General features: G+C 35.9%; 1 protein-coding gene and 1 long non-coding RNA gene across 5 annotated transcripts in view; one reads left to right on the forward strand and one right to left on the reverse strand.

Moving 5' to 3' along the window:
• invs (inversin) overlaps positions 1–14,402 on the forward strand; it is a 243,103-nt gene that overhangs the window by 73,793 nt on the left and 154,908 nt on the right. For 3 of the 4 annotated variants that reach the window (XM_059972498.1, XM_059972499.1, XM_059972502.1), the window contains exon 4: positions 6,432–6,598. In XM_059972498.1, coding sequence (XP_059828481.1) covers positions 6,432–6,598 — 167 coding nt within the window. The remainder of the gene's footprint in view (positions 1–6,431; positions 6,599–14,402) is intronic. The other variant, XM_059972500.1, reaches the window with a different exon arrangement.
• LOC132395633 (uncharacterized) overlaps positions 1–14,402 on the reverse strand; it is a 52,027-nt gene that overhangs the window by 1,532 nt on the left and 36,093 nt on the right. Inside the window, exon 3 of the long non-coding RNA XR_009512699.1 lies at positions 585–929. This is a non-coding gene — a long non-coding RNA (uncharacterized LOC132395633). The remainder of the gene's footprint in view (positions 1–584; positions 930–14,402) is intronic.

Below are 14,402 nucleotides of genomic sequence, written 5' to 3' on the forward strand. Positions count from 1 at the left end.
CCACTTCACTATATAAATAGTAATTCACATTCTCTGAAGGACTCTCTCCTTCCAAACTGGTATTGTAACTGTATATTTTATTATCCAGGCTGTATTTCACACTGATACTTTCTTTTTAATTTGTTTCTTCAGATTGCAAGTGGCAGGTTTTTTTCATACTACATCTATTTCCAGATCATCATTTCTACTTTTTGTCCTTTTCCTTTTATATCTCTGTCTATCAATATGTTGATAGAAAATTAACAGAAAATGATGTTCAATATGTATGACACAAATATTTTTGGAGATAATAGTGTTGATTTTATTCCAGTGGACTACTTGGGGGGACAGTGGGTGATGGGAGAGAGTAAAATCATATACACCCCCTACCTTTCACAGTATGTTTTGTATTATGTTTTAAATTAAGCATTATTTTAGCAAACACTACTGTAATTCAGTAGTCAGGATTATACACCAAAGATGACAAGCCCTAGTTTATATGCATTGTTTTATTTTCATATATAATTGGAGATGTTTATTTATATTACTTACAAAATTTAACAGTGGAGTTCTTTGAACAGTTAGTGTGTTGTCAGTTGTATTACCTTTACATTTCTGTTGTCTTTTCCCTTTACGTACATTTCAACAATGATTATACATCCAAATTATATGTTCTTTCGAACACTGGGGTTATGAAAAGTTGCAATTTAAGTGCAAGCCCTTTCAACAGTAAACTTCTTCCCAAAATGCAAATGTCACAATTTCTTTTGTTCTGGTGGAGCAAGTTGGAGGATTCACCGGTCAGCAGCAACTAACCACAGCCGTTTCAGTTCTATTTGGAAGGTAACTAGGTGTTTACTTGAAGCTGCTCCCTGTGTCACATGTCCTTCAGGCCCAGATTTACTTTCTTGGATGGATCTGAGAAGCAGTGGATGAGATGGATTAGAGACCTGTGCATTTCAAAATAATGGAAATATTCAGTAGGCACAATGTGAATGCAAGTCCTATCATCAATAATAGAGTTAACATTTCAGGGTGATGAGCTTCATTAGAGCTTTCACAGCTTCTCTGTTACCTTTGCCATCAGGGCATACAGCATAATGGATAAGGAAGGCATGCAGACTGGTTAAACCTCCAAGTTATCAAAGCTTTTGTTTTGGTCTCACTTTATTTGCAAAGGACAAATATCTGTGATTCACAGCTACATGAAGCAAATGGCCAGGACCAAAAAATGGGTCAACCTTCCCCTTGACCTTAAAGAATATGCTGAAGGTTTTACATGAGTGGCTGTGTTTCCTCAATTTAATTTGACTCTATATATGTCTTTTGGGACACTTGAATGAAAAATCGACCAACACCCCCATCCGTCTAATCTAAAACATTAAAGAACAGTTGAATACAGACAAAATGTTGATTGGCTCAAACTCATTTGGGATAGCAAATAGAGCTTGTCCTTATACAGCCTATAAAAGTGGCAATTTATTCACCGCTCAGTCCTGCCAAAGGGTTTCGGCCTGAAACATTGACTGTACTTTTTCCCATAGGTGCTGCCTGGCTTGTTGAGTTCCTCCAGCATCTTGTGTGTGTTGCTCAGATTTCCAGCATCTGCAGATTTTCTCTTGTTTGTAATTCGTTTATATTTTAATGGAAGTAGCCTCAAATTGAGACTTCTGTCATTCTATTGGAATTACTTTATTATTGTCACATAGTATACCTAGCAACAGTGAAAAGCTTGTCTTGCATAGTGTTTTTAGACCAACTTGTTATAAACTGCATTGGGATGGTGCAGGATAAAATATTAGCAATGCTGAATAAAGTGTAAAAGCTACAGAGAAAGTGCAGTACAATGAGACAGTAAGGCACAAAATCATAAAAAGGTAGATTTGAGGTCAAGAGTCCATCTTATCATACCAATGGAATTATAACAGTAGAAGCTGTCCTTGATCCTGGTGCCACATGCTTTCTGGCTCTTGTATTTCCTGAGATGGGAGAAGAGAGAATATCCAGAGTGGGAGGGATTTTTGCTTTTGCTGTCTGCGCCACCCTCCATCCTGAAGTAGGTGACTATCTCCTTTGCTGATTTTGAGGGTAAGGCTGTTGTAAACTTTGCATCTCCCCTATGTACTCAGACTCATTGTCACTTGAGATGGTGATGATACCATTTGCAAACTTGTAGATGGAGTTGAAGCAGAATCAGGCCATGCAATCATGAGTGTACAGGGAGTAGAGTTAGAAGGCTGAGGATGCAACCTGTGGAGCACGAGTGTTTAAAATAATCATGCCAGAGGTGTAGTTGCCAATCCTTACTGATTGTGGTTTGATGGTCAGGAAATTGAAAATCGAGTTGCAGAGGAAGGTGTTGACTCTGAGATCTCGGAATTTGGTGTTTCGTTGAAATTATAGTATTGAAGGCAAAGCTGCAGTAAATAAACAATAGTCTGATGTCTTATGTCTGTACTGCACAGATGCTTCAGAGATGAGGGTAGCACAAGAATATGGTGTTTGCTTTAGACCTATTTTGCATTTGGCAAATTGCAATGGATCAAGGTTAACTGGGAGGCTAGAGCTAATGTGTGGCATGATCAGCCTCTATCTATAAGATTATAATAAAATATTATAAAAGAGACCATAATGTATCTATCTATGATAGTGTTCAATGCTTAACGATCAACAAACACAAAATAAAATAAATGACTGAATTTGGTACAGTTTATAATTGAAGAATTCATTTGGCTAGGCATGTACCTCCCATATGATATTTATTTTTGTTCACTTGTAGAGGACTTAATGATAAACACAAAAGATGCTAGAAAAACTCAACAAATCTGTGAAAAATGTAAGGAATTAGAGACACTGCCATGCCATCTTTGTATTGTCACTTATGTGCTGGTCCCAGGACACATCCTTTGATATGATAACACCAAGGAATTTAAAGTTACTGACCATCCAGCTCCACTTCCCTGATGAAGACTGGCACATGGACTTCAGGTGTCCTCCTGATTTAGGCATAATTGGTAGAAAATGGCCATTTTTCCAAATAACTGCCTTGTTTTTGTATCATTTGAAGAAATTGTACAGTTCTCATTCTTTTAGAATGACCTTTGTTCCTCCTCATAGGATTTTCAAATGGCTGGATTCCCTACTTGCTGAATGTATTTAATGAACTAACAGACAGACTTTTTTTCTGGAAAATTTATAAACAGTTTCAGCATATAATGTTATTTCTCAGTTGTGCAGTTTGTATGTAACACAAAGATTCTCAGTGTGCATGCAGTTAGGAGGCCACATTACTCTTCATTTTAAGTCTATTATATGTTCTTTCCTCTGATGCATTTGAGTATTATGATCATTTGTGGACATTATTCCGAACTGCATTCCACAGCTAGTTAAGTTACATAATATACACACTCTTTATATTGAACAGTACATTTGGTCATGAAGCCTGATACAAAAATATAATTTTACTTTATGATTTACTGTTAAAGTTTTTAGTAGTAATTGGTGGTGGAGGGGGGGAACTATGGCTTTGGAACTATGTAATTTTTGAGAGGACTAGTCAGTGGTTGCTGTGATAATTTTCTGTAACTGTAGTGAAAGCATAATGTAAATTACATTCTGTTATTTCCCCCACCCTTCCTCCACACCCCATATTAAAAAAAACTGTGATGTCTGTAATCTATCTGTCACTTCCCTTAATGGCATGCCTAAGCTCAGGGGCACACTCTGGGAGTCTGGTCCCTTGCCAAACCCGCACTGTAATTTAGCATTTGCAGCTGAAATGTTGTGCAGTAGAACTTCAGCTCTACTCTCTACATCTTATTTGATGGAAGAAGCCTTCTGAGCAGCATCCATCTTGTTTGTATTTCATGTACAGACTGGATGCTTTTTTGGAAAAAAAAGGCAGAAATCTTATTGAAGTAATAACGTTGATTTTGAGCAGTCTGTTTTTCAAATGCTTTTCAAATGAACACGTACTGGTAGTAGTTGCAAAATGACATGATGGAGATCGTCACAATCATAAATCAGTACGATTTTGAAACCTGTCATTTATCTTGACATCGATAGATAATAAATGTGGTCACTTTAGTTCAATACGTGTTGCTGTAAAGTAGTTTAATAGCAACTAATAGATTACGATTCACTAAATTCTATAGGCTTGTTCTTTGTAAATGTATTTTAATTACTTTTGTTTTGATACATATGAAAGTAAAAAATCATTGAGGGAATTAATGAAAAATCTGTAATGCTGGAGCAGAATTTTATTTTTTGGAACATTGATACAGAAAATTAATTGCCATCCACAGCAGTAACTGCATTTATATTGCTATTTCTAAAGACCCTCACCTCTTTGACAGTCATATTACTTTTAATCCAGTTACTGCTACTGCAATATGGAAAATACAGTTACTCTGATACCACAATATATATTAAGATGCTAAAAGGGATGCAACACCACAACTATAAAGCAAATAACTATATAATTGACAAAGCAAACCATCTTTTCTTGCCAACAGAGATACAAGACTATGAACTAAAAATATCTTTGTTGTTTGTACATAACACACCTTTTCTATTAGGTATTCCCATTTGTACTAGTATGTTTAAAATTAAAATCCTTGTGAGAACTTGAACCTTTGGAAAATTAAAAGCGCTGGATATTAGGACTGAGAGGAAAATAGATGTAGTGCTGTATGTTAATGCATCATTTATTGCATTGTAAATGGCATCTCATAGGACAAGTAGTTTATATAAGGTAGGATATGATAGATTATAGTCCCTGATTTATGATAATTGTATTTCTTTTCCATATATTGGGGAAATATCTGTGTTTGTGATTTAATTGTAATCATACTTCATATAAAATTTTAATCAATAGTAGTTATTATGCCTTTATTTACCCTGTTGTATAGAATTTCATATTTTTTATTAATTCCAGAATTCTCATAGAAAGTTAAAGGAATGCATGTGATGTATGTAGTGTAATGTGATATTTTTGAAGAGATAGTGTATTATGCAAAGTGTCATAAAGTCATACAGTGTAAGAAATCTCTTCAGCCTGCTATGTGCATGAATGCCATCAAGTCCCTATGTATACTAATCCCATATTCCTGAATTTGATCTATTGTCTTTATATTATAGTCACTAGAGTATACTTCTAAATATTTAAATACAGTGAGAGTACTTGCCCAAATGTAATGCCGTTCTGATTTCAACTTCATTCTCAGTTGAAAAGAATTATTCCTCAAGTCCTTTCTAAGTCTCAGGTCCCTTACTTTAAACTTGCGTTCTCTGTCATAAACCCCTTTGGTAGGAGGTAGATAGCGAGAAACTGTGCTCCGTCAATGCTCCTCATAATTTTGAATATTTCAATTGGATTACTTCTCTGTTCAAGAAAAGCAAGCCATTCTATCTGGTCACCTGTTGTAATTCATTCCATTCTAAATAACATTCTGGGCGAATCTCTTTTACACATTGTTCAGTGGAGGATTATGGATTTCAAGATATTGGACGAAGAGATGTTTAGCTTAGAGCACTGGTAGAAGAATGGGAGGGAATGGGGCTATAATGTGTCACAGAAAAAGAGCAGACAAGTTTTCACAGCATTGGTCTGGATCGATTGAGGAGCTTGCAATGCGTTGTTTAATTGAAGTGAAAAAAGTATTGCTGAGTAAGAGCTTGCTTAAAACATTGCTTATTCTGTCAGTTTCTGTTGATGAGTCATTGCTTTGAGCGAATTGTCTGTCAGGCCTGCCTATAGTAAATTAACTTTAGAGATGAATATTAGTTGGAAGACTTTTTGCCATGTGCTAAGGCTACGAAGAAGTTCAAAAACATGAAAGTTTATTTGTTTATTAGTACAGCTGGGGAGGTTGCAGAGGAATTAGAATGAGAAATTCATAGTTCTGAAATTGCAGCTCAGAAGGGGCTACAAGCTAAGCTAGAATTGGACATACTGGATCCTGATCTTATTGGTCATTCCACAGACCTTTTTAAGAAATAAAATTTCCAAGCAAGGTATGTAGGAGATAGTTGCAGATGATGATGTCCAATGCTCTGAGTTTTTAATTTTGCCCAGTTACTGAGCGATTATTAGATTGACCATCACAATGCCAAAGCACTTGACAAATGCTTTCCCTTCCATATGTCTTGCTGTGTTTGGTCTGCTGTGAGGAGGGATTGATGAATCATATTGGTGCAGCAATTGGTGTTGGATTCACAGAAACAATATTTAACCAAAGACAAAGAAAGATTATTTCTCTTAATGTCACCCAAGTTTCATAGAGGAGCAATAGTTTATACACTTTCTACAGACTATAAACCTATTAGAGTTAAATTGCATGAGTTGAAACAATTTGTTCTAATTATCATGTTAGCAGCAAAGTAATTAAATTATCTAATACAACATTTAAAACAAACTTAATTTGCTCTTTCTCCCAAATTTTTAAATTCAGCAAATCCAGATTTAAAAGATACAGAGGACCAGTTTGGCCGGACGCCACTGATGTATTGTGTGCTTGCTGACAGATTGGACTGTGCTGAAGCACTCCTTAAAGCTGGAGCTAATGTCAACAAAGCAGATCGCAGCCAGAGGACAGCTTTACATCTTGCAGCACAGAAGGTGAGTGTGATTTTTGAGTTCCCTATCCAAAGAAGTGAAGAAGCATTTTACTTGAGTTTACATAGTATTTATTTTTGTAGATCTATTTTGTTATATTGAAGCATATGAGTTATGATAAATTGCAGAAGATTCTCTGGTTCATACAGCATTCCACATTTATTCTAACTTCACATAAAACAGTTCCTAACTTAGTAGAAGGAATGCAATGGCATGGATTTTGCAGCAAAATATTAGCTATTACTCATTTTACAAGCAAAACATTTGCAGGTCTCTGATAAAAGCTTCAAGACCAGTGAATTCAACAGCTTGGTACAGGAGCAGTGCTGTCCCCACTTGTTTTAATGGAGACAATGAAGTATGAGGGACCAGGTAGATTTTAGTTTATATTTTGTGAATTGTTTGACTGTTTATTTCCTACCTGGTCTATTTAGCAACGATTGTAAAGCTGTTTTATTACAGAAAGGGGTAATTATTTTGTCCTTTGTTACAAGTAACCTTATCTAATATCTCTTCATTATCTAAGGCAAGCATATTCATGTAAACTTTGAGCAGCAGGTTCTTGACACACAGTTAGGTTCCGCTTATTTGATCATGTGCACCAGTTGCATAATGTACTCTGAAACAACTGCTCTGAATAAGAGTTCGGATTGTTAGTTACATGCCTAAAACTCATGATCAATCTATCATTCTATTCTCTCTTAATATCTTTATGATAAGTATGATTCTGATTTAATCCAAATTTAGCTGTAATTCTTGAAAATTCTTAATTTGATTAGTGTACATATTTTGTCACCTTTTTATTCTAAACCCCTTTATATCATGCATCACGCTGTATCTTTTTTATAAACAATTCATTAAGTTTGAAATGATACCACTCTGGGGAAAAACTAGTAGCTAATTTGCTCTCAAGAAAATAAATCACAAAAAAGTCCCAACAAAATCAGATAAATGATCAATCATTGTTTTTGTTTGTTCAGGGAGTCATTTTTGGTTAGGATGTTTGAAGAAGTCCATGTTCATCAGTGAAAAGGACCTCAGAATATTTTACATCAAACCAATTTGGTAGATAACAAAATATGAGATAACAGTATTACTTCAGTTCTGCATCAAACTTTCAAATGTGCTTCAGTTTGGAGAAGGAATTTCTGTGAATGGCAAACAAAGCATAAAAATTGATTTTTCTTCTATAATAGTGAAGAGAGTGGCACTGCACCTATGTTGATAGTTTATATGCTTATTAAATTACTATTTTTGTCAATATATTCTGTGACATTTGTTATTGCAATATAAAATACTTTTTGGTGCTTTATTTTATTTGCTTCAATAAGATGACCATTTTTGGAATATTTAATATGAACACTCATGGAATAGTCTAGCCTCTCAGTTCAGTAGCACTTTGGAGCAAAATGTACTTCACTTACCATTGGTATTTGGTAAGATTGGTTGTCTTCCAGATCTCACCATCATCAGTGTTTGTGTTTTGCCTTTTGAAACACATTTCAGAACCTATTTTTAAACAGAAAATGCTGGAAACACTTGACAGGGTAGCATTTGTAGAAAGATTTTATTCAACGGTATGCCAGCTTTAAATATGATGGGTGTTTTGAGATACTAATTTGCTACTTTGCACACTCTTAAGTTCTTCACTGATACAAAGGCCAACTAATAAAGTGTATCTTAACCTAGAAATTGAAACAAAACTTGAGCATGCAGAGAATTTATTTAAAGATATGGTTGAGGTAAATGCCTGTCATATAGGCTGCTATTGACAAATGCAACCTGGTATTGACATTGTGTCCCTTGATGATAGTTGCTTTCCAGACTTAGCTTCTCTGGTCAAATTCCTTAATTGTTCTGGCCTTTCATTCAGTCAAAGCTGGAACAGCACTATAGGAAAAAGAAGAGGAGCAAATGCTATTCCTAGTCTGGCAAAGCACACCATCTGTACTGCTGTGAACAATCATCTTGTCATAATGTTATGATTTGTTCATTTTTATACCTTTTATTAGTCTTCACTTGTTTTGCCATTTGGCCTCTGGGACAGCTGAAATGCTGTCTAATTTAAGGAGTTTGCTTCTTTCAGAATGGCCTCAGCAGGGGCAGTGTTAACCATCATGACAAATAATCAATACCTGTCCTTGTCATGTGGAACGTGTGTAGTTGGGCCTCTCATCTAGAGGATTAGAGGTCTAATTAGATTGAGAAAAGGGAAGGTAGGCTGTTTCTTCAGCTTGTCACTGCTTTGGAGCTGTCAGTTGTCAACCTTATTATATAAGAGGAGAAAAGCAATCGACCACAGAACATTTAAATGCGTGTAAAGTATTCTGCATGTAGCTCAAAATAGAATTAGGAAATGTATAAAAACGTCTAAAAGCATAACAATTATTATTGCAAAAGGGATAGCAACTATTGTGATTACAGAACCTCCGATTATCTCTTGTTATTTTGAATATGTGAGATTTTTTTAAAATGTGGTCCTAAGGATGTAGGTGTTCTGCAAAGGATATGCAAAATAGTTTCAGCTGTTTGAAATTCTCAGCAATATAACTTCTGAAGATATTGCATATATTTAGAGTGATGAAAATGATAGTGCTACGTAGGTTTTAAATAGGATTAAAGATCTTATATAGAATATTAATGTAGGTGATTGAAATGTGTAATTTTCACATCTTTAAGTGGTGTAATTACTGATTAAAGCTTTAGGTAGGTATGTATTCATTTTGAAAGGTTTGAAAAAGAAAAGTCTAAAGCAAGGTTTGATTGCTATTTCATTGCCATGCAAAATTTTATTTGAAAAGCAGCTACTGCAGTATTGAAGTTGGATTTTTTTTTGTATTTCATGTAATTGAAGCAGCTGAAATCTTCCACAGTCCCAATTGTAGTTCATCATAGTTAGCAGTTAAGTTATATAAAAAAAATGGACATTTAATTCAAATGACTTTTCCTGTTTCAGAAGCTCAGTATGAATTGCTACAGAAGTTACAAGCTTAGAAACTTATTTAAAGCAGGCACTATTTCTGGAAATGATCTTTTTCTATTTTGAATTTATAACACGGAATCATTCTGGTATTGCAGACCATTTGCTTTATCAATCCTATCAAGCTATTTCTATGAGCAATTCAATTAGTTCCATCCTGTGGATTTCCATCATCATCTTGCATTTTTATTTCCTTCAGGTGTTTAGTAAAATTCATTTTTGAAAGGCCACAGATACAAAACCAGAGAAGTGAATGGCAAGGAAATTTCCAAAACCCTGTAATAGCTCATATAATGTTAAGTAATTTGTGGTGAAGTTGCTCTGGAGCATCCTTTTCCTTTGTTTATAAAGAAAATGCATGCAGTGGTTCACAAATCATCAGCAGAACCACAGTGCTAGACCGTCAGTAAAGCATGGCAGGTGGCATACTTGTGTACATTGGCATCAGCCAATCAGTGAAGAGCTTCATTAACCAACCAACTTCTCCAACTAGCACTCAGCCAAGTCTTGTTGATCAATGTTTATGTCCTTTTATTTTCTATTAAATAGGTGGAATAGAATTGCCATGATGCCTTCCAAATGTCCTTTCTGTAGAAAATGATAAAAATGTGGTAAAAGTTAAAAGGAAGGCAATTTTGTTGGCTGTGAAAATTCAAGTTTTAATGGATGCAAAGAAGTGTGATTTGGGGTTTTGGATTTAGATCCATTCACATCAAAGGAGGTTTTGAATTACCCACCTAAGATTAAGAGTGCGGAGTAATTGGATGCTTCAAGGTCACCAAGGACAACCTAATGTTTCTGCTGGGTAGTAATGCTTAAAGAGGTGTTAAGTTGAAGTTCCTCTTGTCTTCCATTTACAAACACCATGAATGATGGAAGAGTGCCCTAGGGACTATCAAAGTACATATATGTCATATACTACCCTGAGATTCTTTTTCTTGTGGACAATTCACAGTAAATAGAAAAAAGCACAATAGAATCAATGAAATACCACAAACAAGACTGACAAACAACCAATGGGCAAAAGACAACAAACTGTTCAAATATAATAAGAAAAATAATAATAAATAAACAAGCAATAAATATTGAGAACATGAGATGAAGAGTCCTTGAAAGTGAGTTGGTAGGTTGTGGGAACATTTAAGTGGTGGATTGAGTGAAGTTATCTCCTCTGGTTTAAGAACGTGATGGTTGAGAGGTAATTACTGTTCCTGAACCTGGTAGTGTGGGTCCTGGGGCTCCTGTTTCTCCTTCCTGATGGCCACAGCGAGCGGAGAACATGGTCTCAGTGGTGGGGATACTTAATGATGAATGCTGCTTTCCTGCGACAGTTTTCTTTGTATATGTGCTCAGAGATGTGGAGGGTTTTACCTGTGATAGACTGAGCCATATCCACTACTTATAGTAGGATTTTCTGTCAAAGAGCATTGGTGTTTCCGCACCAGATTGTGATGCAACCAGTCAGTTTATTCTCCACTGCACATTTATAGAAGTTTGTCAGAGCTTTAAGGGATGTGCCAAATCTTTGCAAACCTCTAAGTAGGGGCACTACTGTGCTTTCTTTGTAATGACAGTTACGTGCTGGATCCAAGACAGATTCTCTGAAATGATAATGCTGAGGAATTTAAAGTTGCTGACCCTCTCCACCTCTGATCCAGTTTCTACCTCTTGTGGTCAATAATCAGTTCTTTGTGTTTGCTGATATTGAATGAGGTGTTGTTGTTGTGGCATCATTCAGCCAAATTTTCAGTCTCCCTCCTATGTGCTGATTAGTCACTGCCTTGGATTCAGCCAAAAATAGTGGTGTCGTCAGCAAGCTTAAATATGGCATTGGAGCTGTGCTTAGCCTCAGAATCGTAAGTATAAAGTGAGTAAAATGGGGGCTAAGCACACAACCTTGTGGTGCACCTGTGCTGATGGTGATTATGGAGGAGATGTTGCCAATTCAAACTGACCGCTGTGTCCAACTGAGGAAATTGGAGATCCAGTTGTACAAGGAGGTTAAAACCTAGGTCTTGGAGCTTATTGATTAGTTTTGAGGGGATGATAGTATTAAATGTCGAACTGTAATCAATAAAAAGTATCCTGATATATACATCTTCACTGTCCAGATGTCCCAGATTTGAGTGAAGAGCCTATAAAATGGTATCTGCTGTTGACTTGTTGTAATGGTAGGCAAATTAGATCCAATTTGCTCCTCAAACAGGAGATGATATGTTTCATCACCAACCTCTCAAAGTACATCATCACAGTGGATGTAAGTGCTATTGGACAATAGTCATTGAGGCAGGTTACCACATTTTTCTAAGGCACTGGTTTAATTGAAGCCTACTTGAAGCAGGTGAGTATCTCAGACTGCTGAAGCGAAAGATTAAAGATTTTGCCTGTCAAATAGAAATCCATCCAGAAGGCCTGGATGACTTGGGGCATTTTTTTTCAGCAGCTGTTTGTGTCTTGTTTTTGCCTTACCTGTAGGACATATTGTAAAGGCAGTGGTTTCACATCCAAAGCAGTTTTACACCTTGATATCATTCCTAGATATACTCAGGGAAGTCATATTCTTTCTGCTAAAGATAATTTGTTTCCCTTCCCCTATGGCCCAGCGTGTCAATGTGCATTACCTCAGGCACAGCTTCAGTCAGCTGGTTGAATTGAATGATGGATAGCAGATGGACTTGTGGAAGATATGTAATGTAATGAAGATAATATCAGAAATTATTGGGAAGAAGACATTACTGACTGTATAAATGGTGTTTGGTAGAAAGTGTGACTGTGAATCTCAGTGGTTTTTGCCAGTTTAGAAGAAGAGATGAAACCATTGCTCTCAAGGGCAGTAATTGAAGAAATTGATGCAGATGAAATGTGGGAGCTTCTTGATTATCACTAACAAACAATTTCAGGAGCTGGCTTAGCAGTGATTTAGTGCTGCGGAAGCACTAGCAGAGTGAACTCTCAGCATCAAGTTCCTGAGTGAGAACTTAAGATAATGGTTGTAAGAGTTTCTTTCAGAAAGTAATCTAGACTAGGACTGCAGAAGTACTGTTCAGTGAAACTGTGCAATGAACTGTTCTGCACAACATCTCCTCATACCAAGGGATACTTCAGGGCAGGAACAAAGTATGGCAGTTGACTTATAATGCCTTAAATGGTTATTTTCCTTTTGAAATTTATTTTCTTTTTAAATGCATCTGACATTGATACATTTTGATTCCTAGGCATTTGACCAATGAAACAATTTCTTTTTATTCAAGATTTCACATGCACATAAAACCTTCTCTCTGTCAATGCTTCTGTAAGAGAAACTACCAGTTTCTCCAGTTTATTTTCATTCCTGGAAATTCTTTTCTTCTAAGGTTTCTTGGTAACATGAAACATTTATGCTTCAGGAGTAACTCCTTTGTTTCTAAAGTATGCACATGTAATTTAGCTCACTTTTTCCAATCTCTTTATATTCCTTTCTCTTCTTGCATTCATTATCTGTTGAAGCAAGTACTTCAGTGACTAATGAAACGTTTTCTATTAAAGATAGGCCAGTTGGTCAAGAATCACAAAACCAAAGAATCAGAGAAAGGAAGCCTTAAAAATAAAGAATCTACGATTTGTTTCTGTGTGTGTGTGTGTGTGTGAGAGAGAGAGAGAGAGAAATTGCATTGTATACAGTTGCCCATGTTTGCATTCTCCAGTGGTGAACAAAATGGGAACTATAATCGATTTGATTAAGGGTAATTGTGACCAAAATGATTTAGTCATACTAATTTGCTGATTTATCATTGCAAATGTTTTAGGATTAAAAGTGATGAAAGACAATAGAACCAGCTTTGAAATGATTTTGTTCATTGGATAACTGAGCTGTCAGATCCTATCTAAGATGCTGTATTTCAATCTGGCTGCCCTTTACAAAGAAATTATTATCACCTTGATTGGGTACTGTTCCTAAGTAAAAAGCTGTGGAAGTGACACCCAGATTTTGTTATTTATTTTCTTAGGAAACATTTTTAAGGACACATTTTAAAATATGTGAAATGAATCAATAAAATTGAATTTACCTTCTGATAACTTTACTTACAAATCTAAATAATTAGTTTATACTTATATAAAGCGCTCTTAGTGTTCAGAAGATAATAAAAATCTGACAGTTGAACCAGCTGGATATACTAGTTCACAGAATTGTGCAGTCTTAAAGTATTAATGTATTTGTTGTACCCACTTTGATGTGCCCCCCCCCCCCCGATGAAGGATCTCAGCCCAAAACATTAACTGTTTACTCTTTTCCAAAGATGCTGCCTGGCATGCTGGGTTCCCGCAGCATTTTGTCTTTGTTACTTGGATTTCCAGCATCTGAAGATTTTCTTGTTTTCTTTTTAAACTTGGCAGTCCTTTCTAGTCTTATTCAAAATAAAGGGATATTATTCATAAATATAGCAAGTCCTTGCAATGTACAATCGTTGGTAAGAGGCTTTATTTAAAGCTTTAAACTTGTCCAACGGTACAATTATTTGACTTTGATATCAAACATATGAATCTGTATTTTGCAGGTAAACGATATTTCACTGCACAATTGCCAACAATTGTTAATGAATGGAGAGACATGGGGATCTCAATCCATTGTTCTCAGAAAGTGGCAACACTGGGAAATAGGGTGGAGAAGCTGCCATATGGCATGCTCAGCTTCATACATCAGGGTATATGATATACATTGCAACTGTAGGAAACACTGGTTCGAATGTATTTGAAATACCATGTGCAGTCCTAGTTGCCACGCTATAGAAATGATGTGGTTGTGCCAGAGACCATGCAGAGGAGTTTCATCACAATGCCATCTGCATT

This window comes from Hypanus sabinus, chromosome 6 (genome assembly GCF_030144855.1).
Source record: "Hypanus sabinus isolate sHypSab1 chromosome 6, sHypSab1.hap1, whole genome shotgun sequence".
Classification (NCBI taxonomy): domain Eukaryota; kingdom Metazoa; phylum Chordata; class Chondrichthyes; order Myliobatiformes; family Dasyatidae; genus Hypanus; species Hypanus sabinus.